Raw genomic sequence first — 26,706 nt, forward strand, 5'->3', positions numbered from 1 at the left:
CTAAAAGAAATCTCTGGTCACAGCATACACTTTAATTTTAGAACAATTACATTGTAATAGTTATTTCTAACAATCCAGTATAATCTTACCTGAAAAACCTTTTTTTGAGGATATTCCTTTTTTTTTTTTTTTTTTTTTTTTTTCTCTATGGATTTAACACTATGGCCACATTAATGTAGAAGAAGATCTAAAGTCAAACATACTTTCATTTTATATCATCAGCATTGTAATAGCAATGCAAGCAATGATTATTTTTGACAATGAAGTATAAGCTTACCTACTCCTTTCACGTTGTGAGTGTTTTTTTTATCTGCTGGCCCTCTCTTTCCACAATTTCCTGGTTTCCCAGCATGCTTTGCAGCTTCTCCTTGGCTGTTTACTTTCAGTTTCTAAGGACTACATGTCCCATGGTACCGTGATGCATACAGGTAGCATACCTACCAACGTTTTGAGATAGGAATGAGGGACACCTACTAACAAATGTATGTAGGCATAGGACACGCCCCCTGCCACACCCCCTTAAAGGAGACCTAACCCCAAAAAAAGGTTAATCAAATCCACACGTGCTTTTTTGTTTTACCACTACTATTCCTTTTTATTGGCTTTTAAAACGTACAAATGCAGCAACTTAGAAATTGGATGAAAGGTTTAGCACTGGGAAACACTTTTTGAAAGATAAAAAGTGCATTTTATATTCAACTACATGGATCAGACCAAAATGAGGGACAAATGAGGGACAAATGAGGATAAAAGAGGGACATTGCTCCAAATCAAGGACAGTCCCTCGAAATCAGGGACAGTTGGGAGCTATGAGGTAGTGATTCCTGTACTGACCCCGCCTCCTGAAACTCCTCCTCTCATCACCTCTGTAGTTCAGAAGGCAGGCTCTGTGAAATGTGTGACACAGCTGTGCCTACCCACAGGGTATGGGGACTACGCTTCACAGAATTAACCCCTTCCTGACCGGCACACACCGATGTACATCGGCAGAATGGCACGGCTGGGAAAATTGACTTACAGGTACGTCCATTTGGGTCGCCACGGACTCGATCACCGCGGGGTTACCCGCAATCGCCTCACGGAGAGGACAAACGGGGAGATGCTGATGTAAACAGCATCTCCCCGTTCTGCCTAGTGACAAGTGTCACTGGTCAAAAGTATAAAGTGCAGCGCTATATTCAAGTGAAAAATGCATATAAATGTGAAGGTGATATTAAAGAGGTCAAAGTGTAAGTAACCTCTATATAAAGGTGTGGTTGTAACCACCACTTTTATTTTATCTGTGTCAGTAACAGATCTAATAAAAAACCTGTATGTAAACTAAGTAAAATAAACTCAATATAAAAGTGTTGTTGTACTCTAGTATAACAGTCCCAACGTTGTATACCAAAAAAATCCTAAAATTGTACAACCTTATATTTTACTCAAAAATAGCAAAAATAACCTCATAAGAAAATGACAGATGTCAATGGATGGGACTCAAACATCATCATGAGAGAGTGACAAATACAAGTGGATTCAAACAAGTCTCTAAGGTTATCACAGTTCATTCAAATGTGGGGGTGATCTCAGAACGTATATGCGGATCTCATCCTGCTAGGTGCATGCTCAAAACAAGGGGAATTCTTCTTACATTCCACTATAAGAGATGTACATAAAATGCCCTTACCAGAGACGGTGGACTCACTGGTCGTTGGCGGTGAGTCATGCAGGCTTTTACCGTTTGAACGGTAGAGTTAAAGGTGTCTCCAATCCTGGGGTGGGGGCTGAGATGTATCTCACCACTTTAAATCCTCCTGGATGGGACCTCGTCCTCTTGGATGGGGAAACGTATTCCGTAGTCAACTGGAATCCTCCACCGGATATCACTCACTTGGCATTCCCCATATATGATCAAAAAAGGAAAAAAGGCTTCCACATAAAATCCCGAGTAACAGGAGATTTTATTGATAAAATTTCCAAATAAAAAATCAAGTTTAAAAATTCGGCTCATATGAACAAAGATCTAGCGCAGTGAATTATGATGGCTGTGGTAGCGTCACACACCTGACGCGTTTCGTCTACCAAGACTTCACTGTAATCGGGAGCAGTGATCAGTGTAGTGACACTGCTAGCCCATCCCCCCTACAGTTAGTAATCACTCCCTAGTACTGACTTAACCCCTCCCCGCCCCCTAGTGGTTAACCCCTTCACTGCCAGTGTCATTTACACAGGAATCAGTGCATTTTTATAGCACTGATTGCTGTATAAATGACAATGGTCCCAAAAATGTCCGCCATAATGTCGCAGTCACAATAAAAATCGCTGATCGCCGCCATTACTAGTAAAAAAAAAATATTAATAAAAATGCCATAAAACTATCCCCTATTTTGTAAACGCTATAACTTTTGTGCAAACCAATCAATAAACGCTTAATGAGTTTTTTTTTTTTTTTTTTTTTTTTTACCAAAAATATGTAGAAGAATACAATCGGCCTAAACTGAGGGAAAAAAAATGTTTTTTTTATATATTTTTGGGGGATATTTATTATAGCAAAATGTAAAAAATAATGCGTTTTTTTTTCAAAATTGTCACTCTTGTTTTGTTTATAGCGCAAAAAATAAAAATCGCAGAGGCGATCAAATACCCCCAAAAGAAAGCTCTATTTGTGGGGAAAAGTGGACGTCAATTTTGTTTGGGGGACACGTCGCACGACCGCACAATTGTCAGTGACGCGGTGCCGAATCGCAAAAAACGCTCTGGTCAGGAAGGGGGTAAAATCTTCCGGGGCTGAAGCGGTTAAAGGAACTAAATGTTCTTCGCACAGTATGTTTTCAAAACTCAAGTTTGTTCAGGGAAATAGAAGTAAGCTGTAGATATACAAATAAAGGATAAAAAATTGTTGCATATGCAGAACTGGTACACCCAGGGAAAGTCCACACAAACAATGGGATAATTCCTCCATTCAGGTTGTGTTCCTGGTGGTTATTAACCCAGTACAGTAAAACCTTGGCTTGTAATCCAAAGCACTTGTATATCAAATCGAATTTCCCCATAAGAAATAATGGAAGCTCAAATGATTTGTTCCACAACCATTTATTCATAGGTCCTTCAGTTTATAGTCCATATAAATAGATTATAGCAAGGTGACCAGGTTGTGTAACCATAAAATGTCCATCCACAATGGAAGCCTCCACAAGGGGATTAGAAGCAAAATCCAGCAGGAGCTCCAGAGTATAAAAGAGAAGAGAGGCGCCTCTAAGAGCCCTTTCACACTGGGGCGGTTTGCAGGCGCTATTGCGCTAATAATAGCGCCTGCAAACCGACCCAAAGTGCCGCTGCTGTGTATCCAGTGTGAAAGCCCCGAGGGCTTTCACACTGGAGCGATGCGCTGGCAGGACGGTAAAAAAAAGTCCTGCCAGCAGCATCTTCGGAGCAGTGAAGGAGCAGTGTGTATACCGCTCCATTACCGCTCCTGCCCATTGAAATCAATGGGACGGCGCGGCTATACCGCCGGCAATGCGCCTCTGCAGAGGCGCTTTGCAGTGGTATTTAACCCCTTCTCAGCCGCTAGCGGGGGGTAAAACCGCCCCGCTAGCGGCCGCATACCGACGGCAAAACGCCGCTAATAATAGCGGCGTTTTACCGCCGACGCCGCCCCAGTGTGAAAGGGCTCTAAGTGTAGCAATATATTGCTAAATGTTGTACCTTCATTAAATGTAACCATATTGCTACACTTAGAGGCCCCTCTCTTTTTTTTTATACTCAGTTGTGACATGACACTGTTTGTATATCAAGACATCAATTGTATATCAAGTCAACATTTATTAAAAAATTTTGCTTGTCTTGCAAAACGCTCAGACCAAGTTACTCTCAAACCAAGGTTTTACTGTACCTCTAACTAATGGTAACTGCCAAGCCACTATGCTGCCTATACAGAAATGTTCGATTCCTTTTATTGTGTTTTTTATTTAAAAGACCAGATTTAACAACAAATCTTGTGGATCTAACTTATCTTGGCTGTAATTTTGGTTTTGTTCTCTTTGCAGATTTCATTACCTACCTCAGTTCAGGCTTAAATCAAAAGTTTTGGATTGGTCTAAAGTTCATTTTGCACACCTCCCAAAACAATTGGATTGATGGCTCTGGTGTCTCTTACACAAACTTCAACCCGCTTCTGGAGAGGAGGTTAAAGAGGTTTGAGATTCAAGTACGTAGAAAGTTTTTATATTGATGGTTTCGTTTTAATCAAGGCTGCTTTTCTTCGCTATATATAATTCTATTTTTTTCCCCTACATGCAGTCATATGATAAGGAGAAATCTCAGTGTGTGTTTTTCCTGAATGATCCAAAGTCATCATTTGTTGGAACATGGGATTTCACGAATTGCTTAGACCAACAGTATGTGACCATCTGCCAGACAACCAGAGGTATTATTGTCACTTTTGGCTTTCTTTTAACCACTTCAGCCCCGGAAGGTTTTACCCCCTTATTGACCACAGGCCATTTTTTGTGATACGGCACTGCGTTACTTTAGCTGACAATTGCGCAGTCGTGCCCAACTGTACCCATATAAAATTGATGTCCTTTTTTTTCCCACAAATAGAGCTTTCTTTTGGTGATATTTAATCACCTCTGCGGTTTTTATTTTTTGCACTATAAACAAAAAAAGAGTGACAGTTTTGGAAAAAAACCAATATTTTTTTACTGCTATAAAACATATCCAATAAAAAAATGTAAAAAAAATTTCTTCATCAATTGAGGCCAATATGTATTCTGCTACATATTTTTGGTAAAAAGATCCCAATAAGTGTATATTGATTGGTTTGCGCAAAAGTTATCACGTCTACAAACTATGGGATATTTTTGTGGCATTTTTATTTATTTTTATTTTTTACTAGCAATAACGGCGATCAGCGATTTTTAGCGGGAGTGTGACATTGTGGCTGACAAATCGGACACCTGACATTTTTGACACTTTTTTGTGAACCAGTGACACTAATACAGTGATCACTGCTAAAAAAAATGCACTGTTACTGTACTAATGGCACTGGCAGGGAAGGGGTTAACACCTGGGGAACGATCAGCGGACATCGCGTCCACCAGACCCACTGATTGGCTCCCCCTCTGGCTAATCGGCACACTCCCACAGTATCTATTGCACGAAATTACGTAGAGATGTATACTCTATGCATCACAGCCCCCGGATCCAGACGAGGTCCGCATGCCCCCCATCCATGATTTTGGCCAGCCGCTATGTGGATATTGCTCATATAGAACAATAGAGACCCGGTATAGGTAAAAATGTATGAGTACAATATACTATTAGTGTGGAAAGGATGTGTATGGTAATTAATTGGTAACAAGGCGTGGCAGGTCACTATGAGAAACGGGTGTCTTTCACCCAAGAATTATAGACAAAAAAGGAGTGCGACCTGACCACCACTGCAATGACAAAACTCCATCCCTGGTATACATATAAAAACAGAGGAGAAAAATAGTAGGACTTTAAATGAGGGATGTCACTGCAGACAGATATTGCATAGGGTATACAGATACATGTACAAGAACATTCCACAATACAAGCTTTATAAATTCACCACTTTGAACAGATTTAGAGAAGCTGCAGATAAACATGTACAACTTTATACAGGAAGATTTTTTTTCATCTCCTATGTATCACCTGAGGATAGTCCCTTCACGGGGTATACAGTTAGGTCCATAAATATTTGGACACAGGCACAATTTTTGTTTTTTTCAGGTATTTACCAGAACATATTCAAGCTATAGTCATTATAATGGATATGGGCTGAAAGTGCACACTCTCTCAGGTTTAATTTGAGGATATGTATATCCAAATCGGAGGAAGGGTTTAGGAATTGCAGCTCTTAAGAATAGCCATCTCCCATTTTTCAAGGGACCAAAAGTAGACGATTGAATCAAAAGCTGTTTCATGGCCAGGTGTGGGTTACTCCTTATTTACTACTTATTCCTTAGTTATTTCTTCATCAATTAAGCAGGTAAAAGGTCTGGAGTTTATTCTAGGTATGGTATTTGCATTTGGAATCTATTGCTGTGAACCTACATCATGTGTTCAAAGGAGCTGTCCATGCAAGTGAAACAGACCATTGTAAGGCTTGAAAAAGGAAACAAATCCATCAGAGAGATAGCAGCAACATTAGGAGTGACCAAATGAACAGTTTGATACATTCCGAGGAAATAAGAACGCACTGGTGAGCTCAGCAACATTAAAAGGCTTGGATGTCCATGGAAGACAACAGTGGTGGATGATCGTGGGATCCTCTCTATGGTAAAGAAAAATGCAGCATCCAGACAAGTGAAGGACACTCTCCAGGAGGTGGGCCTATCATTGTCAAAGCCTACAATCAAGAGAAGACTTCACAAGAGCAAATACAGAGGGTGCAAACCATTCATAAGCCTGAAGAAAAGAAAAGCCAGATTAGACTTTGCCAAAAAAATCTAAAAAAGCCAGACCAGTTCTGGAAAAGCATTCTTTGGACGGATGAAGCTAAGATTAATCTGTACCAGAATGATGGGAAGGAAAAAGTGTGGAAAAGGCTCATGATCCAAAGCACACAATGTCATCTGTAAAACATGGTGGAGGCAGTGTCATGGCATGGGCATGAATGGCTTCCAGTGGCACTGGGTCATTGGTGTTTATTGATGATGTGACAGAAGCAGCCGGATGAATTCTGCAGTGTTTAGAGATATACTGTCAGCCCAGATTCAGCCAAATGCAGCAAAGTTGATTGGATGGAGCTTCACAGTACAGATGGACAATGATCCAAGACACACTGCAAAAGCAACCCAGGAGCTTTTGAAGGAAAAGAAGTGGAATATTCTGCAATGGCCAAGTCATTCACCTGATCTCAACCCAATTGAGCATGCATTTCACTTGCTGAAGGCAAAACTAAAGGCAGAAAGACCCACAAACACAGAACAACAGAAGACGGCTGCAGTTAGAGCCTGGCAAAGCATCAGAAAGGAGGAAACCCAGTCTTTGGTAATGTCCATGGGTTCCCGACTTCAGGCAGTCAATGCCAGTAAAGGATTCTCTACAAAATATTAAAAATGAACATTTTATTTGATTATATTCATTTGTACATTTGAGCCCCTGAAAATGGGTGGACTGTATAAAAATGGTTGCAGTTCCTAAAATTTGTACTTGATATTTATGTTCAACCCTTTGAATTAAAGCTGAAAGTCTGCATTTCAAATTCATTGGATTGTTTTCATTTTAATTTTATTCCGTTTCTGTTCTGTTTCATTTTAATTTTATTCTGGTTTTAATACAGAGCCAAAAGTATGAAAAGTGTGCCTGTGTCCAAATATACAGTGGGGACGGAAAGTATTCAGACCCCCTTAAATTTTTCACTCTTTGTTATATTGCAGCCATTTGCTAAAATCATTTAAGTTCATTTTTTCCTCATTAATGTACACACAGCACCCCATATTGACAAAAAAACACAGAATTGTTGACATTTTTGCAGATTTATTAAAAAAGAAAAACTGAAATATCACATGATCCTAAGTATTCAGACCCTTTGCTCAGTATTTAGTAGAAGCCCCTTTTGATCTAATACAGCCATAAGTCTTTTTGGGGAAGATCCAACAAGTTTTTCACACCTGGATTTGGGGATCCTCTGCCATTCCTCCTTGCAGATCCTCTCCAGTTCTGTCAGGTTGGATAGTAAACGTTGGTGGACAGCCATTTTCAGGTCTCTACAGAGATGCTCAATTGGTTTTAAGTCAGGGCTCTGGTTGGGCCATTCAAGAACAGTCACGGAGTTGTTGTGAAGCCACTCCTTTGTTATTTTAGCTGTGTGCTTAGGGTCATTGTCTTGTTGGAAGGTAAACCTTCGGCCCAGTCTGAGGTCCTGAGCACTCTGGAGAAGGTTTTCACCCCGGATATCCCTGTACTTGGCCACGGTCATCTTTCTCTCGATTGCAACCAGTCATCCTGTCCCTGCAGCTGAAAAACACCCCTACAGCATGATGCTGCCACCACCATGCTTCACTGTTGGGACTGTATTGGACAGGTGATGAGGAGTGCCTGGTTTTCTCCACACAAACCGCTTAGAATTAAGGCCAAAAAGTTCTATCTTGGTCTCATCAGACCTGAGGATCTTATTTCTCACCATCTTGGAGTCCTTGAGGTGTTTTTTTAGCAAACTCCATGCAGGCTTTCATGTGTCTTGCACTGAGGAGAGGCTTCCGTCGGGCCACTCTGCCATAAAGCCCCGACTGGTGGAGGGCTGCAGTGATGGTTGACTTTCTACAACTTTCTCCCATCTCCCGACTGCATCTCTGAAGCTCAGCCACAGTGATCTTTGGGTTCTTCTTTACCTCTCTCACCAAGGCTCTTCTCCCCCGATAGCTCAGTTTGGCTGGACGGTCAGCTCTAGGAAGGGTTCTGGTCGTCCGTTTTCCATTTAAGGATTATGGAGGCTATTGTGCTCTTAGGAACCTTAAGTGCAGCAGAAATTTTTTCGTAACCTTGGCCAGATCTGTGCCTTGCCACAATTCTGTCTCTGAGCTCTTCAGGCAGTTCCTTTGACCTCATGATTCTCATTTGCTCTGACATGCACTGTGAGCTGTAAGGTCTTATATAGACAGGTGTGTGGCTTTCCTAATCAAGTCCAATCAGTATAATCAAACACAGCTGGACTCAAATGAAGGTGTAGAACCATCTCAAGGATGATCAGAAGAAATGGACAGCATCTGAGTTAAATATGAGTGTCACAGCAAAGGGTCTGAATACTTAGGACCATGTGATATTTCAGTTTTTCTTTTTTAATAAATCTACAAAAATGTCAACAATTCTGTGTTTTTCTGTCAATATGGGGCGCTGTGTGTACATTAATGAGGAAAAGAACTGAACTTAAATGATTTTAGCAAATGGCTGCAATATAACAAAGAGTGAAAAATTTAAGGGGGTCTGAATACTTTCTGTCCCCACTGTATATGGACCTAACTGTATGTGAGAGTTTACAACCACTTTAATGCTCTTTTTGTATTCACTTGAAGCATTTTTTCCTTTTGCTGAAAATGCCAGACTAAAAACCAGTTTGTTCCCCCCTTTAACCAATCAATGTCTCCGTCCAATGTTCTGTCCTTCCCTAGCAGCAAGGAGAATCTGATTGGTTACTAGTAAGGAGATGGAGACGTTTCTACAGCCACTAAGCATTTCTTTTTCTCAAACATTCCAGATATTAATGGGACCAACATGCCAACAGTTGTTCCAGAAGAAGTTAGCTTCAAAAAGAAGACATATAAAATCCTTCAGAAGAACATGACTTGGTATATGGCTTTAGAAGAATGTAGAAGCGAAAAAATGGAACTAGTCAGTATAACCGACCAATACCAGTTATCCTTTCTCTCCATCACCGTTAAGCAGGCAGATCTGCCATTTTGGATTGGACTCTCTAGCAGGGATGTAAGTGCTTATTCTTGGTAAAAGAAATCTGTTATGAATGAAACATGGAGGGTGCTGTTTGGGGCTCTTTCTGAAAATGTTACTCTAGCTGTTATACTGGCCCTTTTACGTCATATCTTCTGAGATACTTGACTTGAACAAGCATGTGGATAGGGATTTGACGTTTTCTCTGACACTCACAATCTTTTTACTTTATTCAAGTCAGTGATGTCAATGCGACTAAAGCCAGTAGGTCAACGTAAAAATTAAAGTGAGTCAATTAATATAGGATAGGAAACTAACATTTTTAGAAGCCAGCAATAGCAGCCCTCATACTTCTATGACAGATTTACTTTGTATTATTTGAATGTTTATTTAATAATTTATTTAAAACTGAGCTAGGGATAATAACTAAACACACAGATGAAATGTATATACACTGTCATCAAAAGTATTGGAACGCCTGCCTTTACACGCACATTAACTTTAATGGCATCCCAGTCTTAGTCCATGAGGTTCAATATTGAGTTGGCCCTCCCTTTTTGCAGCTATAACAGCTTTAAAGGGGTTGTAAAGGTAAAAATTTTTTCACCTTAATGCATTCTATGCATTAAGGTGAAAAAACTTTTGACAGTACCGCCGCCCCCAGCCCCCCCGTTTTACTTACCTGACGCCTCGAATCTTCGCTGCTCGTCCTCGTCATCTTCATTGCAGCTCAGCCTGGTCGCTGATTGGCTGCAGTGGATGGATTGAAAGCAGCGCAGCCATTGGCTCGCGCTGCTGTCAATCACATCCGATGACGCGGGGGGCGGGGCCGAGTGATACAGCGAGCGGCTATAGCCGCCGGCTGTATCACGGGAGCGCGCCCGCAAGCACTCACCACCATGCGAGGGAGCTCGCATTAAGGTGGTAAATGCTTGCGGGGAGGAGCTGAAACAGCCGCCGCGGGACCCCAGAAGACCAGGTTCAGGGCCACTCTGTGCAGAACGAGCTGCACAGTGAAGGTAAGTATAACATGTTTGTTATTTAAAAAAAAAAAAAAAAAAAATACATTTACAACCCCTTTAACTCTTCTGGGAAGGCTGTCCACAGTGATTAGGCGCGTGTCTATGGGAAAGCTTGACTATTCTTCCAGAAGCGCATTTGTGCGATCAGGCACTGATGTTGGATGAGAAGGTCTGGCTCGCAGTCTCCACTCTAATTCATCCCAAAGGTGTCCTTTCAGGTTGAAGTCAGGTCTGTGTGCAGGCCAGTCAAGTTCCTCCACCCCAAACTCGCTCATCCATTTCTTTATGGACCTTGCTTTGTGCACTGGTGTGCAGTCATGTTGGAACAGGAAGGGGCCATCTCCAAACTGTTTCCAGAAAGTTGGGAACATGAAATTGTCCAAAATGTCTTGGTATGCTGACGCCTTAAGAGTTCCCTTCACTGGAACTAAGGGGCCAAGCCCAGCCCCTGGAAAAAAAAACCCTACACCATAATCTTCCCTCCACCAAATGATTTGGACCAGTGCTCAAAGCAAGGTCCATAAAGACATGGATGAGATAGCTGCTCGTTGTATAGCTGTACTATAGCCAAAAATATGTTGAATCATACATTAATGAACCGCGCTCTCACTTGCATCGAAATGATAAAACTAAAATACATAAACATGAAAACATAAAGTCAGGTGAAAAGTTATGGTGTCCTTTCCAAGTAATTAAAAAAATATGTATGTATCCACACCAACAATGCCTTCAGTGTCTCCTCTTTACCAACATGAAAGCACACAGCTCACTCACCAGAACTATTTGACCCCCATTACAGGCAGTCAAATATTGCATTGAGTAACTGTTAGTTCACTCACATTAGCATCCCTGGATACACCATGAATAGCAGCGCCCCAGCGCCTTTAAACTCTCAAGATAAGCCATATTCAGAAGGGGGATAAAAGATAAGCCTTTTTTTTTTTTGGGTTACAGCCACTTTAAGCATTCAAAGCAGGGACAAAGTTTAATACAACCGCTGTTACAGTTATTGCTATTGTTGCTGTAATTGGTTATTTTTAACTACAGTTGTCACTAATCCTTTTATATATTAAGGCTCAGTTCACATATATGCGAATCAGATGCATTTTGAACCGCATCCGATTCGCATATCATGAACCAGAGTGGCTTTCAGTGGAGCTGGTTCACATATGTGCGAATTTTAAAAAAGGGTCTTGTGCGTTTTTCAGTCTGGTTCAGGTATGATTGAAGTGTCAAATTCGCATCTGAAACACTGAATGGAAACTACTGGACACTGCACAGAAACAGGCCCTGCATATATGTGAACCCAACCTTAAAGTGATACCAAACTTTTTATTCTTATTCTCTAGAAATAATCTATACACTCCCACTACTTAACTGCCCTGTAATCTATTTGTATTGTGTTCTCCTGCCTTCTTGTAACATCCTCCATGATCTCCTGAACCTCTCCTTTTCCCCTTTGCTTCCATATGTTTGGAACGAGCAGCGCATGTTATTTGTGATCATATGTACTGCTCTATGTACCCTACACCTCCCATAGTCCGTTTGGCAAAAAGAACAAATCCGGATGGACACATTAAAGCGGTAGCAAACTGCATCCAAAAATTTAAAAAAAGTACGTTATGACACTTACTTGAAAACAAAGTCCTCCAGCGCCACACTGTCACCGCTGCAGGCGCTGCCATCTTCACCCGGTCTCCCTTCCAGGTTCTGATTGGCTGAGCCGATGATGTCACTTCCGCGCATGTGCGCAGAAGTCGCTGTTTATCGCCCAGGACATGCAAACATTGGACACACCTGTAAATGTGTCAGATGCTAAAGATGCTGATTGGAGCTTTGCTCTAAAAAGAATAAATATTCCATAGAGGGGGAGGAAGGACAGGTAAGTATAAACGGGTGTTATTTTTTTGTTTTGTTTTTTTTGCAGTATGTATTTCTTTTTTCTTTGGCTTTAAACCGGCAAGTCAATGTAAGTACATTGTGTAAAATTCTACCAGAGGATTCCCTTGCTGGGCTTTTGGCATTTTTCCTTCTTGCTCATATAGTTCCTAATTGAGTCAGGAGCCACCACTCTTTTTGGAGAGCAATCTAGAAAATAATCATTTCTAAACTGCTCAAGGCCTGATTAAAATTACCAACTGCTATAGGAGATCTGGTACCCCAGATACTCCTTCGATATGCTGCCAGAGCTGTGCATGGAAGCTATAGGCTGCTGCAGTGAAGCTCCCCCACTTGTCACCTTATCTCCCACCTGTCACCTGATGCTTGCTCTAATGACCTGATCTAATGTCACATTACTAAGTAAAAGGGATCCATGGAGACGTATCCTTGCACCTTGCCTTTAAACTTCACTTTGTTGCCCTTTCTCCCCCAGGATATCTGTTCACCGCCATCTATTTTCTGGTGAGTCCATATTCAGTAAAGATGGAGTAGTTATGATCTCTGGAAGTAGGACTTGGCCACAATTGCAAGCTGGTTCTTTTTGCCACTAACGGGGATCAAAATTAATTATTTTATGTTCTTTTTTGTTGCTATGTTTTTATATTTCCCTTTGTTGTGTCTGCCATGTTATCTCAGGATGGAGTCCACTACAGATGGCAGGATGGGAGCACAGTTACCCTGAACCGGTGGGCAAAGGATCTGCAGGAGGATGAAGATTGTGTTTTCATAGATGTTGACGGCACATGGAAAACAAAGAGTTGTGATGATCAACTGCCTGGGGCTATTTGTCATGTACCAACAAGTAAGATTTTGTTTTATTTTTTATTTTTTTTCGTAACACAAATTATTTCCAAAATTGCTTGCTTGTTCTTTCCTCGAACCCCTTTTTACTCAGCATTGATGTACAGGTCTGAGGACATTGTCTAATTTTAAAGGGGAACTAAACCTAAGAACAAGAAATTAAAATTGTACAGTTTACCAGCTCTTAAAGCTGGTGGCTGCATTTATTTTCATTTTTCAGCAAGTACTGAAAATACCTGTTAATCTTGTCAAAAACTCAGTGTCCTTGTAACTTTGTGAGCTGAACAGACTTCACAACAATCTTTTCTTTGCTTTTAACTACTAATTACATAAATCTTCATGTATGGGAGATGAACAAATGTAGACGTTTGCCGTCCAGCCCAAGTAATAGCCATGCCTGCCTCATACAGTGAAGGAATGAGTGTAGCCATCCATATATGGGAAGTGTTATCTGCAAGATTACTGGGTAAAAATAGAGGAAAAATCTTGATAAAAGCAAAGCGATTGTAGCCACTACATCGAAGGGCTGGTAAGCTGCAACATACTGTATAAGATTTTGGATTTTGGATTTAGATGCAATTCAACAATGCTTAACCCCCCTTTATCTTTCTGCTGTCACTATAAATTGTTACAGTATATATCTCTAGGAACAAGTAGGAAATATTATGATAAGTTAAGGGATGTATGAATGCATTTCCATCAGTAGTAAAGACTGCTTAAAGGGCTACGCTTAGCAAAAAAAAGTACACATAAAATATATGTCTAGGGTTGCCACCTCATCCCTTTAAACCTGAACACATATTAATTACACAGGTTCTATAGATGATTAAGGTGATAATTAAACTCACTTCGTGATTTATCTGCATTAAATTAGCCTCAGAAGCTGTGTATTTAATATGTGCTCAGGTTTAAAGGGATGAGATGGTTTATTTTGCACGTTTTACATGTACATGTGTGGAGATAGAGACTAAAGCTAAACGTTATCCATAACGTTTTGATAACAATGAATGTTCTTTAACCACTTGCTTCCTGGGCACCTAAACCCCCCTCCTGCCCAGACCAATTTTCAGCTTTTAGCACTGTCACTCTTTGAACAACAATTGCACGGTCAACACTTTACCCAAATTACATTTTTATCATTTTTTTCCCCACAAATAGAGCTTTCTTTTGGGTGGAATTTGATCACCTCTGGGTTTTTTATTTTTTGTTAAAAAAATTAAAGACCGAAATTTTAAAAAAAAAGAAAACCATTTTATATTTTGTTAATAAATTTTGCAAACAGGTAATTTTTCTCCTTCATTGATGGGCACCGATAGGCTGCATTGATGGGCACCGATAGGCTGCATTGATGGGCACTGATAAGGCGGCACTGATGGGCTCTAATAGGTGGCACTGATGAGGTGGCACTGAAGGGCACTAATAGGTGGCACTGATAAGTGGCAGTGATGGGCACTGATCGGTAACACTGATGGGCAGCACTGCTAGGTGGCACTGATGAGGCATTGATTGGTACCACTGGTGGGCATTGATAGGTGGCACTGGCAGGTGATACTGGTAGGCACAGATAAGGCGGCTTCGCCTCTTCGGGACCGATGTCCCTTGCACAGAAGCCGGTGATTGGCTTTTTTTCTCCTCATGCTGTCAGCGTGAAGAGAAAAAAAAAAAAACATGATTACCGATCTTCTGTTTACATCATGTGATCATTGGCTGACAGCTGATCAAGTGGTAAGGGGCCGGGGGTCTCATTGACTCGGTGATTGCAGGGAGCGTGCAAAGGGGAGGATGTCTATTGACGGCCTCCCAGCAAAGTAGATCCGAATGACGGCTACAGCGCGGATCTGAAGGGGTTAACAAAAGAACATACATTTCACATTAATAATTATGCTACCTAAATTAGTGTGTGCTGTAAATTTCCTCCAGCATTGCTTCTGTTACTTCTTGCTGGAGGCTGCCATTTTGTTAAAGCCCAGAGCAGTCACTTCCTTATTGAAGACTTTCGCCCTCTCCCTCAGCTGGCCATAGATGGCTCAAATCTCGGCCGGTTCAGCATCTATGCGCAGGCTGATTGTACCAAAATCGATCCATCGATCGTCTTGGATAAAACCAGCATGTCAGATTTTTACATGCGATTATTGCCAGAGGCTGTAGCTGCTAGCAAAAATCACTGTTCTCCCAGCAGGGATGGCTGTTAATGCCCTCCCCCGCTGGGAGAACACAATAGCTCTGTGGTTGCAGGAAAGAAAATTGCATCATCTATGGCCTGCCTTTGTCTCAAAAACTATATATGACTTTCTACAATTAAAATGTGTACTATTCTAGCCCAAATCTATGTCTTGGCTCAGGGGAAGGCTGACAGAAGCTTTACAGTGCTCCTTCTCTGCTGAGGAAGGAGAGAATATAAGGTAGATAAGACACTATCCTTGTAAGTTTACCTCTTTTGTGTCTCCCTGGCAGCAGAGTTTGTCCTGTCACCTCTCCTGCTTTTCTTTTCTCTCTCTCTTATATGTGTTCCCTCTGCATAGTCTGTGTATTTACTGATGCTTCCTCCCCTCCCCCTTCCCTCAGCAGGAGGATGTACATGTGATTAGTTATGACACCAACCATTTGATGCTTTGACAGTTTGTTTGAGGACACAAGCAAATGTGACAGTTAGAATTCCAGGAATGTAACTATTTTTTAAACCAATAAATCAATCGGTTTAGCAGCCTCCAGCAAGAAGAAACAGGAGCAATGCTGTAGGCAATTTGCAGCACAAACTAATTTTGGTAGCATAACTATTAATGTGGAATGTATGGGCCTTGCTACAGAACATTTTTTTTTATCAAGTTGTTATGGGTAAAGTTCCACTTTAAATTAGAGTCTAATGATTGTTTCTCTTTTAGATCTTGTTCCCACTTTGGTTTTTTTTTTTTCTGTTTTTTTCATTTCCATCTATATGACCATTGTTTAAAGATTAGCTAACATTTCTGTTAACTTCATATAGTTAGTATATGTAATGATAGAATTCAGTTTGCAAATTCAATTTTTTCTATTTCATTTGCCTTTTCTCTTATGTCTTTCTTGACATTTACATGCGGGTCAAGTAACCCTCTATCAGGATGGGTGGAAGTAAGCTATAGCGTGGCAGGTTAAATTTTATTCCTACAAATGAAATATTCTATTTTTTTGAAAAACAGAAGTTCTACCAAAGTAATTAAAGACAATCAATGCTGGTATAGTTGGCAGTGTTATTAGTTTGTCCCTACCCCATTGTTAAAAAAAAAAAGTTGTATACTGAATTGAAAAATTACATGTAATCACATAGACTTATTAGGAAAGCGTATTTATTTGAGCGGTTGGTCCCATTAGGCTTCATGTACACTGCTGCTGGTAAACAGATGTTTAGGAGCAGTTGGGCGTTATTTTCAGCTGCCCCTGAACTCTCCCTTATCAGTACATGTACACAGGGTCGTTTCTAGGCAGTTGAGTTTAGAAGCATTTTTTGGAAAATAAAAAAATGCGTTCAGGACGGATGTTCAGAGGCATTTGAAACGCCTGTAAGGCCTCATGTACACTGTTACTGGTAAATAGACGTTCAGAGGCAGTTGGATGCTTTTTTCAGCTGCCCCTGAACTCATCCAATGTTATGTTATGTGTACATGTACACAGGTTCGTTAAATGTAATTTTTAGGCAGTTGAGTTGAGGGCTTTTTTGGAAAGCAAAAAATATTAGTTCAGAGTTTAGAGGCATTTCAAGCGCCAAACGCTTCTAAACACGGTAACTCGCATTTAGCCACGTTTCGTTTACAGGCGTTTTTCGTTTTAGGTTATTTTGAAGGAAAAAAAATTTTTTTTTTTTCAAACGCTTCTAAACGCAAACGCGGCATTTAAACGTGGGTTACTATCTGTCAAGTTAAATCGTTCGGGAGAGGTTGTAAAAACGTCCTGTGTTCATTAAGCCTTACAGCGGTAACTTGCGCTTAGCCATGTTTTGTTTACAGGTGTTTTTGATTTTTGACTATTTTGCAAAAAAATGCTTCTAAAAGCAAACACGACATGTAAACGCGGCAAAACTGACCTTTTTAAACATCAGTTACTATCTGCCAAGTTAAATCTTTCAGGAGAGGTTTTAAAACATTGTGTGTACATTAAGTCTTAGACCCCTTTCTCAATGGGGGGCTTTTCAAGCATTTTAGCGCTAAAAATAGCACCTGAACAGCGCCTCTCAAGCCACCCCAGTGTGAAAGCCCGAGTCCTGCAAGCAGCATCTTTGGGGTGGTGCGGGAGCTGTGAATACACCATTCCTCCACCACCCCTGCCCATTGAAATGAATGGGTAGCACCGCCAAAGTGCCTGCAAATGGATTCAGCAACGCCGCAACACGGGCGCTATTAACCCTTTCTTCGGCCACTAGCGGGGGGATAAAAGCGGCCCGCTAGCGGCCGGAAAGGGCTGCTATAACAGCAGTAAAACGCCGCTAAAACTTGTGGTGCTTTACCGTTAACACCCGTACCGCCCCAGTGTGAAAGGGGTCTTAAAGTACAGTCTGTGCTCTGCATCCATGTTGTATGCATTTTAAATTGGATAACCTGCTAGCTAGACAGACTAAGCCACTAATTGTCATGTATGCATTTTTTTACATTTAGCTGAAAAGAAACCACAAAACAACACCGTCGCTTGTCCTCACAAAGTTCAAGATGTAGTGTGGATCCCATACCGAAACAACTGCTATGCTTTCCTGTTGAACCATAAAAGATGGTCCTCAAATGAACACCGATACATCTGCCATTCCCTCCGTATGTTATAACCAGGCCATTTTTTCTTCTTTTTATTATTGTTGTTTATTATGATCATTTATTATTTATAATTGTAGTGTTCTTATTTTTATAATTATTATTATTGTTGTTCTTAATCATTTAAAAGAGAACCCAACGTATCAGAAAGTGTGGGAGGTACATGTAATATGTTTACAGTTCTCTCCATTTCTCTGAAAACCCTGATACAAGTGCAGTGGTATGGTCAGCTGACTGCGCTCATTCCCTGTCCATTATTTGAATCAAATTAGTGGCGGTTATAGAAGTGCGATTGACTGTTTATTTTTTAATAATGTGCCGGGACTGGAATAGGCAGCTGATGGTATTGGCCTAGCTTGCATCAGTTTTTAGAGAGCTTTAACACTAAAAGGACAGCAAGGAGGTAAGCGTAATTATTAGATTACATGTACTATACCTCCCATAGTCCTGTCTGCAAAACACACTCAGATGGTAGTTTTTCTTTCATGTGCTTTTCAGGGCACTGGATCTTTGTCTAATTTGAAATGTGCATTTAGGTTCGGTTCACACTGCTGCGATGCGAGAACCCATGCGAATCCAGAACGTGTTCCCGTATCGCATGTCGCTCATCAGCACTTCACACTGCCCTTTGCGAACCTTTCGGGTGTCAATAGAAAGTTAATGACACCCCCTGATTGCAGTGCAGGAATCAGTTCACATAGGTGTGAACAGCCATGCGATCCGATTCCAGTGTGGGCCAAAAAAAGGGTCCTGCACCATTTTGGTGCAAATGTGATGCAATTTCAGCCATACAATTTGTATGGCTGAATTTGCATCACACAGACATCGCTTGTGATCTGCTTAGCAATGCAGTGCGAATCACATGCGATGTCTTGCATCGCACAAGTGTGAACCCAGCTTTAAAGCGACTCTGACACTTTCCTTGTAAAGTCTAAACAATGGAAACCAACAATAAAAGACTCTGAACCCTTATTCTGCGTATACAAGTATTGAAATTCATCCAGTTCAGCAAGAAGGCGTGTAGCTCTGTCTGTTCAAAAGAAGCCAAGCGTTAGTCTGGCTTCTGATTAACAGGCCTGCTGGAAAACCAGCAATGGCTGCAGCTGTGGTCAGTGTATTCTGTATTTTTACTGCTATAATCAGTAAAAGCACAAATAATGGGGCACACTGTGTATATATACATTAATTTATTTGCCCAAAGGAATTCCCTTAAAGTGTAAGTTCACCTTTACAGAAAAAGCTATAAGGTAAACTTACACAGGACCCGCTCCTCACCCCACCCAGCCCCGCTGACCTGTTGTGTGGCGATCTCCCGTTCTAAGCACTGGTATAGCCGTTTCAGGGGACGCGTCGTCTTCCCTGCTGACAGGGTGGGGCTACACATGTTCTGATTAATCGGTGCCGCTCATGTGCCTACCAATTACAATGCTCCGACACGTCTCTCCTGACTGGGTACATGTTGGAGATTTAGCTGCAGGATTTCTAAGCCCCAGACCCCTGAGGTGGCTATACTGGGGCTTAGAACGGGAGATTGCTATGCTTCAGGTCAGCGGGGCGGGGGGTTGGTGAGTAGGAGGTCCTGTGTAAGTTCACTCTACAGATTTTTCTGTAAAGGTGAACTTGCCCTTTAAAGAGGAGTTCCAGTCTGTAAAAAAAAAATGTAAAGTCAATAACTACAAATACTGGAGTTTCTGACTGTTAATAAAAGGACACTTACCTGTCCAGGGATCCCGCAATGTCAAGGCAATGCCAGCATCTGTAGTAAGGTAAACACATGTGCGAGTCGTGCTTTCTGAATGGTCCTGCTGTCTTCTGGGACCATTGTGTGTCCCAGAAGGAGGAGGGGCCGGAAATGTCGTAGATCGCTGAGCTGCGATTTTACCTGGAAGTGGGAACGGGTACCTGTCAAAACCAGGTATCCGCTGCCCCCCCCAAGAAGTGCCAAATGTGGCAGTGGAAGGGAGGAGGGTGCGAACAAGCGGATCTTCCCATTTTGGGTGGAGCTCCGCTTTAATTTGCGGGGATTTCCTCTCACTTCCTGTTTGGCTATGGAACAGGAAGTGAAGGGAAATCTCCACAATGGGACACAGATGGCCAAAAAAAAAAAATCAGACTGGGATTATAACCCTCCCTTACTCTATCCAAAATGTAAAAAAAAGTTTTACATTCTACTTTACTTTTACATTCTAGTTCTACTTTAATCATCTTATAATACCCTATACATCAGGACTTGGAGCTCTGCTTTACTTTACTGATTTACATGTGCATGCTTCTAATGCTACAAAAAGTGGAAACTGGCCAATCAATTAAAAACGTGTGATAAAAGGTGTATATATTTTGCGTAAGCATGCAATTTGGAATGGTTGAGAATAGCATTAGAATGCTTAGAATTCTCTGTTCGTAAATTTGGCTTTGTTATCGATTACAAAACACTTTGTCTTGCAGATCCTGATGCTTACGTCCTGAGCATTCGAAATGAGGAGGAAAATCAGTTTATAGTTAATGAGCTGCAGCCCTTCATAGACTTAGCAAAATGGGTATGGCTGGGAATGCGTTACGATGCACATGGTAAGATGCTTTGTATATGTAATGTATATTGCAAACTGGTTGCATGTAGGTTGGCACAAAGAGGTGGGAATTGCTAGAACTATAAACTGTCATAAGCTGAAGGAGGATTGGCTTAGTCAAGGAAGGTAAATTAACACTAAAATCTCTACATCTACAGGCATCCACGATCTAAGACTAACCTATCTAGCGCTGTAAAGAGAGAATCGCTATACATACCTTTTTTTGAAGCCGCTCTGGTCCAGTCTCCTGTGGTGAAAGCTCTGCAGAGGAGACAGCTAACAACGGCTGTGAAATGAATGGGAAGTGACATCACCCGTAGACCTACTATGGGGCTTCCGTTGTCGACTGCCTCCTCTGCACACGCCTACACAGCAGAGCCGCCGCTGACAGCTCAGCATGGGACTGGACTGGATCAGCTTCAGAAAAGGTATGTATAGTGATTTCTTCTTTACAGGGCTAGATAGGTTAGTGTTAGATCGTGAATGCCTGTAGATGTAGCGATATAAGTGTTAGGGTGGACTTCCCCTTTAAGTTTTTGTGTTTTACTTTATGTGGCTTGTGCATCATATAGTAAGAGGATTTGGCACTTACACTTTTATACAGCAGTCTTTAGTTGTACTTTACATCATTCAGAAAATGTTTTTAAACTTTAATCATTTGAAAGAACCAGGCTTAATGTTTACTTTCCCTAGCCACCATGTTTACGATGATTTTTTCTTTCTAAATTGAAGAATGTCAAAGTACATCAGGCAAAGCAATTGCTGAAATAAGTGTTAGGGGTAACTGTGATTCCTAACCTGTATGACAAAACCCCATTTGTAAAATGGGGCCCCCTTCTCATTTCCTTTGTATTGATGAGTACATGAGAACTGTTGCAAAAAAAAAAATGCATGTCTTCTGATCATGGCTGTATCTTTTACATGTTCTTGTTGCTGATCTCCTACCTTCACCGAATATGTCATCCATCTTCTTGTTAACTCAGTAGTTGCTCTGAAATAGTCTCAGGATTTTCATACGGTCCAGGAGGTAAAAGCTCTGAAATAGTCTCAGGATTTTCATACGGTCCAGGAGGTAAAAGTTTGTTTGACAACGGCCAGCATTTCAGATCCAAGCTGTGTTACAGCAGGAGATCCCTTGAAATCAATTCCCTGGGGTTTCCTGTTTGTAAGAACGGTGTCTGCTATTCCTTCTATTCCCCCCAGCCACCGGTCTTGGCATGTCCCATCTGTAGTGTTCTCCAGCAAGCAGGGATGCACTTCCATCCTCTTCAGCTCCCTGCCAGCAATAATTTCCCTCCCAAACCCACTCACTCTCCATGTCCCCCCCCCATCCCCCCATCCTGCATGTATCTCCATCGTCCTGTCATCCACCTCTGCTATGCAAATCCAGCCAGGGCGGACCGACTGGGCCAGGGGGCAGGGACACAATTTCCCCCAGGCCTCTCTCACGCCCTGTAATAAGGTTACATTGATTTTGCCAGAAGCGATCAGCCAGGAAACTGTGGGGAAGATGAAAAACAAAACACTGAACGGGGATAATCGGGAGGAGAGCCAGCCAGATCACACAGACAAGGGATCTCCTGCTGTAACACAGCTTGGATCTGAAATGCTGGCCGTTGTCAAACAAACTTTTACCTCCTGGACCGGCTCCTATGATATAGACATACACACTGGTTCAATTTCCCAGCATTGGACCAGTGTGCTGTCTATCATAGGAGCCGGTCCAGAAGGCAAGACTTTGTCAGCGTTTCAGCTCTAAACGGTGTCACAGTGGGAGATCAACTCTCTGTGTGATCTGGCAGGCTCTCTTCCCGATTCGTCCTTGTGTGCAGTGATAGGCGCCACGGACGGCCACGGATGAGGCTGCACTGACGGGCGCCACGGATGAGGCTGCACTGATGGGCGCCACGGATGAGGCTGCACTGACGGGCGCCACGGATGAGGCTGCACTGACGGGCGCAACTGATCATCAAGGCACTGATCAGTGCCCAGAGCCCAGATTCTCAGTATAAAAGTCCCATCACAGGAAAGCCAATTTATCAGCTTTTCTTTCCTCACACAGTGACAGCAATGAGGAAAGGAAATGCCGATAACCGGCATTTGTTTACACGTGATCAGCTGTGGTTGGACACGACGTTGGCTCTTTACCCTGATCGGTGATGCACTTTATCCAAGGATTCACTGCAACTGCAATAATTCGCATTCTAATAGTAACTAAAACATATCAAATTCAATGTAACAATCTAAACCAAAAAAATAAAGTGCAATAATGATGGGAACCTCCCAACTAAAAAGTTGTTGCACTTGAAGTTAATCTTTATTGCAAATATCTGTAGGAGGGGTTTCTGCCATTCCTGCAAAGTTTAATTTTTTTATGTCTTACATTTTTAGTTTGATTGTAAGTGACGTTGATTATCACAAAGACTAGTATTGTGGTAATATTTAAGTTTTTTTATTGAGATTTCCATACATTAGAGGGTTCCACCAGTATTGTTAAGTTTTTGATTAGTAAGTTAGAGCTATACTTTTTTTTTTTTTTCTCATGCCGATGTACAGCAGCATGTCCCGGCTCTCTCCTTTCTGTGTTGCGGCTAGGGATGTGCTCACATACACCATACAAGCACCGAATGCTGTTAGATCTCAATAATACTGAACTGCAGCAGAACACAGTGGGTATTATTATTACTATACAGGGTTTATATAGCGGCAACAGTTTGCGCAGCCCTTTACAACATGGGAGCAAACAGTACAGTTACAATACAATTCAATACAGGAGGGATCAGAGGGCCCTGCTCGTTGGAGCTTACAGTCTAGAAGGGAGGGTCAAGTGGAACAAAAGGTAACAGCTGTAGGGGATGATATATAATTATGGGCATGTGTCTACAGTTCAGTAATGATTAAATAAAGCATACAAGTACAATATGTTTACAGTGGATATAGAAAAGAATTGCCCCCACCTTTTAAAATAATCACATTTTGTTGCTTTGCAGCCTGAAATGAAGACAGACACCATTTTTGGTTTATTCAGTTGTATTTACTGAGTACAACTTATAACATCCAAGTGAAAGATATAACACCTACATGTCAGAAAATAAAAAAAACAGAATCACAGAGTTGGAAAAAGGATCACACACCCCTTATGTCAGTATTTTGTTGGACCACCTTTTTTATTATACAGGATTTATATAAAGCCAACAGTTTGCATAGCGCTTTTCAATATAAATATGTATATGTCATGTCTCTGCTAAAGATGCACATCTAGACTTTGCAATATTCTTTTTTATAATATACTCTTCTAGGCTTCTAAGTTCAGTTAAATTTGATGGTGACCGATTGTGGGCTGCGGTCTTCAAGTCATTCCACAGATTTTCAGTGTGGTTTAAGTCTGGGCTCTGAGTAGGCTATGCATGGACATTCACCTTTTCCTCCTTCATCCACTGTGTGGTCACCTTTGCTGTGTGCCTTCGGTCATTTTCATGTTGGAAGGTAAACCTTCCCATTGACAACTTTCTGGCCGAGGGCAACAGAATTTCCTCAAGAATTTGATGGTATTTTACCCCATCCATTTTTTCTTCCATCCTGACAAGTGCTCCAGTCCCTGCTGCAGAGAAAAACCCCCATAACAGGATATTACCACCTCCATGCTTTACTGTAGGAATGGTGTTATTTGGATGGTGAGCTGTATTAGATTTCTGCCAGACATATCGTTATCATTAAATTTTAGTCTCATCTGACCACCTTAAATGCACCTTAAAGATTCTGAGGCCACAGGGTATTATGGTCAGATGAGACCAAAATTTTATTTATAAGTTAGTAGAGACATATCCCAACAGACTAAAGGCTGTAATTAAAGCAAAAGGTTCAACAAAATACTGACATAAGGAGGCGATCCTTTTTCCAACTCAGTGATTCTGTTTTGAAATTTTTTTTTTTCTGACATGGTGTTGCATCTTTCATTTGGATGTTATAAGTTGCACTAGTAAATACAGCTGGATAAAACAAAAATTGTGTCTGTCTTCGTTTCAGGCTGCAAAGCATTATTTTAACCACATGCTGACCAGCGCATGATGATGTACGTCGGCACAATGGCACGGCTGGGAAAATGGGCGTACAGGTACGTCCCCTTTAAATCGCGGCATTGTAGGTGCACACGCACCCACCGCGTACTCGGTGACCGTGCCCGCGTGTCCCGTGGACTCTGTCTGCCGGGGGCCTGCGATCGTGTCACGGAGCGGCAGAACACGGAGATGCCTATGTAAACAAGGCATTTCCCTTTTCTGCCTAGTGACATGACCGAGATCTACTGCTCCCTGTCATGTCAGTGGTAGCCCATCCCCGCCCCCCCCCCCCCCCAGTTAGAATCACTCCCTAGGACACACTTAACCCCTTGATCGCCCCCCTAGTGTTTAACCCCTTCCCTGCCAGTGTAATTTACACAGTAATCAGTGCATTTTTATAACACTGATCACTGTATAAATGACAATGGTCCCAAAATAGTGTCAAAAGTGTTCGATGTGTCCGCTATGTCGCAGTCACGATAAAAATCGTAGATCGCCACCATTACTAATATAAAAAAAAAAATTGATAATAAAAATGCCATAAATCTATCCCCTATTTTGTAGGCGCTATAACTTTTGCGCAAACCAATCGATATACGCTTATTTCGATTTTTTTTTTTTTACCAAAAATATGTAGAAGAATACATATCTGCCTAAACGGAGAAAGAAATTTTTTTTTATATATATATATTTTGGGGGGATATTTATTATAACAAGTAAAAAATATTGTGTTTTTTTGTTTTATTTTTTCAAAATTGTCGCGCTTTTTTTGCTTATAGCGCAAAAAATAAACTCCGCAGAGGTGATCGATTACCACCAAAAGAAAGCTCTATTTGTGGGAAAAAAAAGGACATCAATTTTGTTTGGGTGCAACGTCGCACGACCGCGCAATTGTCAGTTAAAGCGACGCAGTGCCGAATCTCAAAAAGTGCTCTGGTCAGGAAGGGGGTAAATCCTGCCGGGGATGAAGTGGTTAAAGGGGGGTGATTCTTTTCTTTACCCACTGTATCTCTCCTGTTGTGACTGGAGGGGGAAAGATTGCATGTGAAGATAGCAGCCACAGCCAGTACCAGAAAACCTAGAGAATGAAATATTTAACTAATGTAGACTACATAGAATGAACTAAACATTTTCCGCATGCATGCTTTACATGTCTAAGATTATCCCCTCACTGTCTGTGTGCTCAGCAGGGTGGCTGGAGAATGAGGGGATGTGATTTATGTTTAAAGCGGAGTTCCATCCAAAAGTGGAACTTCCGCTCATCGGATTTCCCCCCCTCCGGTGTCACAGTTGGCACCTTTCAGGGGGGAGGGGGGTGGGGGGTGCAGATACCTGTATAATACAGGTATCTGCACCCACTTTCGGGAATAGACTCCCGCAGGAGTCACGCCCCCTCCCGCGCTCCCCCGCTGTCTCCTGGGAAAGACACAGGTCCCAGGAGATAGCGGGGACCATTGAGAACGCGCAGCGTGACACGCGCATGCGCAGTAGGGAACCGGGAAGTGAAGCCGCAACGCTTCACTTCCTGATTCCCTCACTGAGAATGGCGGTGGCAGCACCCGAGGATCGAGGGACAGTTTGGTCTCGGGTGCCGACATCGCTGGACCCCGGGACAGGTGAGTGTCCTTATTTTAAAAGTCAGCAGCTGCAGTATTTGCAGCTGCTGACATCTAAAAAAAATTTTTTCGCCGGACTCCCGCTTTTAAGTGGGCTTGTTCACATTTAACATGTACGGGTCTAGTGTACCCTCCATTCACTGCAGTTCCCAAAGATTCATGGGAAATGTAGTTCCCTTTTCTTGTAGAGTGAGAGGAGAGGATATGATCTAATCACTGCTGTAACACCTCCTCCTTGGCAGAGCAGATGCTGTTATCTTTTGAATTACAGTGGTGACTTTCTAAAAATTCTAATTCAATGGTAAGGAATTTCACAAATGTTTTACCTGTTTAGTGTTTTGTGTAGGGGGGTGTACTAATGGGGGATTTTTTTACCTATCCCGGAGTTCTTCTTTAAGCATGCAGGAGAAATGGTGCAAAGATTCTGGATTGTATGCTCTGCTACACAATTTATTTTCTTTCTGTTGCAGATCTAAGCTGGACTTCTAAGTCATTCATGTTATTTCTCTGATGTAAATTTGTGTTTATTC

General features: G+C 41.7%; 1 protein-coding gene across 1 annotated transcript in view; it reads left to right on the forward strand.

The window, feature by feature from the left end:
- LY75 (lymphocyte antigen 75) overlaps positions 1–26,706 on the forward strand; it is a 211,079-nt gene that overhangs the window by 157,793 nt on the left and 26,580 nt on the right. The window contains exons 23-28 of the mRNA XM_073634073.1: positions 4,029–4,189; positions 4,282–4,408; positions 9,209–9,435; positions 12,999–13,164; positions 17,789–17,938; positions 20,381–20,503. Of these exons, the coding sequence (XP_073490174.1) occupies positions 4,029–4,189; positions 4,282–4,408; positions 9,209–9,435; positions 12,999–13,164; positions 17,789–17,938; positions 20,381–20,503 (954 nt within the window). The remainder of the gene's footprint in view (positions 1–4,028; positions 4,190–4,281; positions 4,409–9,208; positions 9,436–12,998; positions 13,165–17,788; positions 17,939–20,380; positions 20,504–26,706) is intronic.

Source organism: Aquarana catesbeiana, linkage group LG06 (assembly GCF_042186555.1).
Source record: "Aquarana catesbeiana isolate 2022-GZ linkage group LG06, ASM4218655v1, whole genome shotgun sequence".
Taxonomy (NCBI): Eukaryota; Metazoa; Chordata; class Amphibia; order Anura; family Ranidae; genus Aquarana; species Aquarana catesbeiana.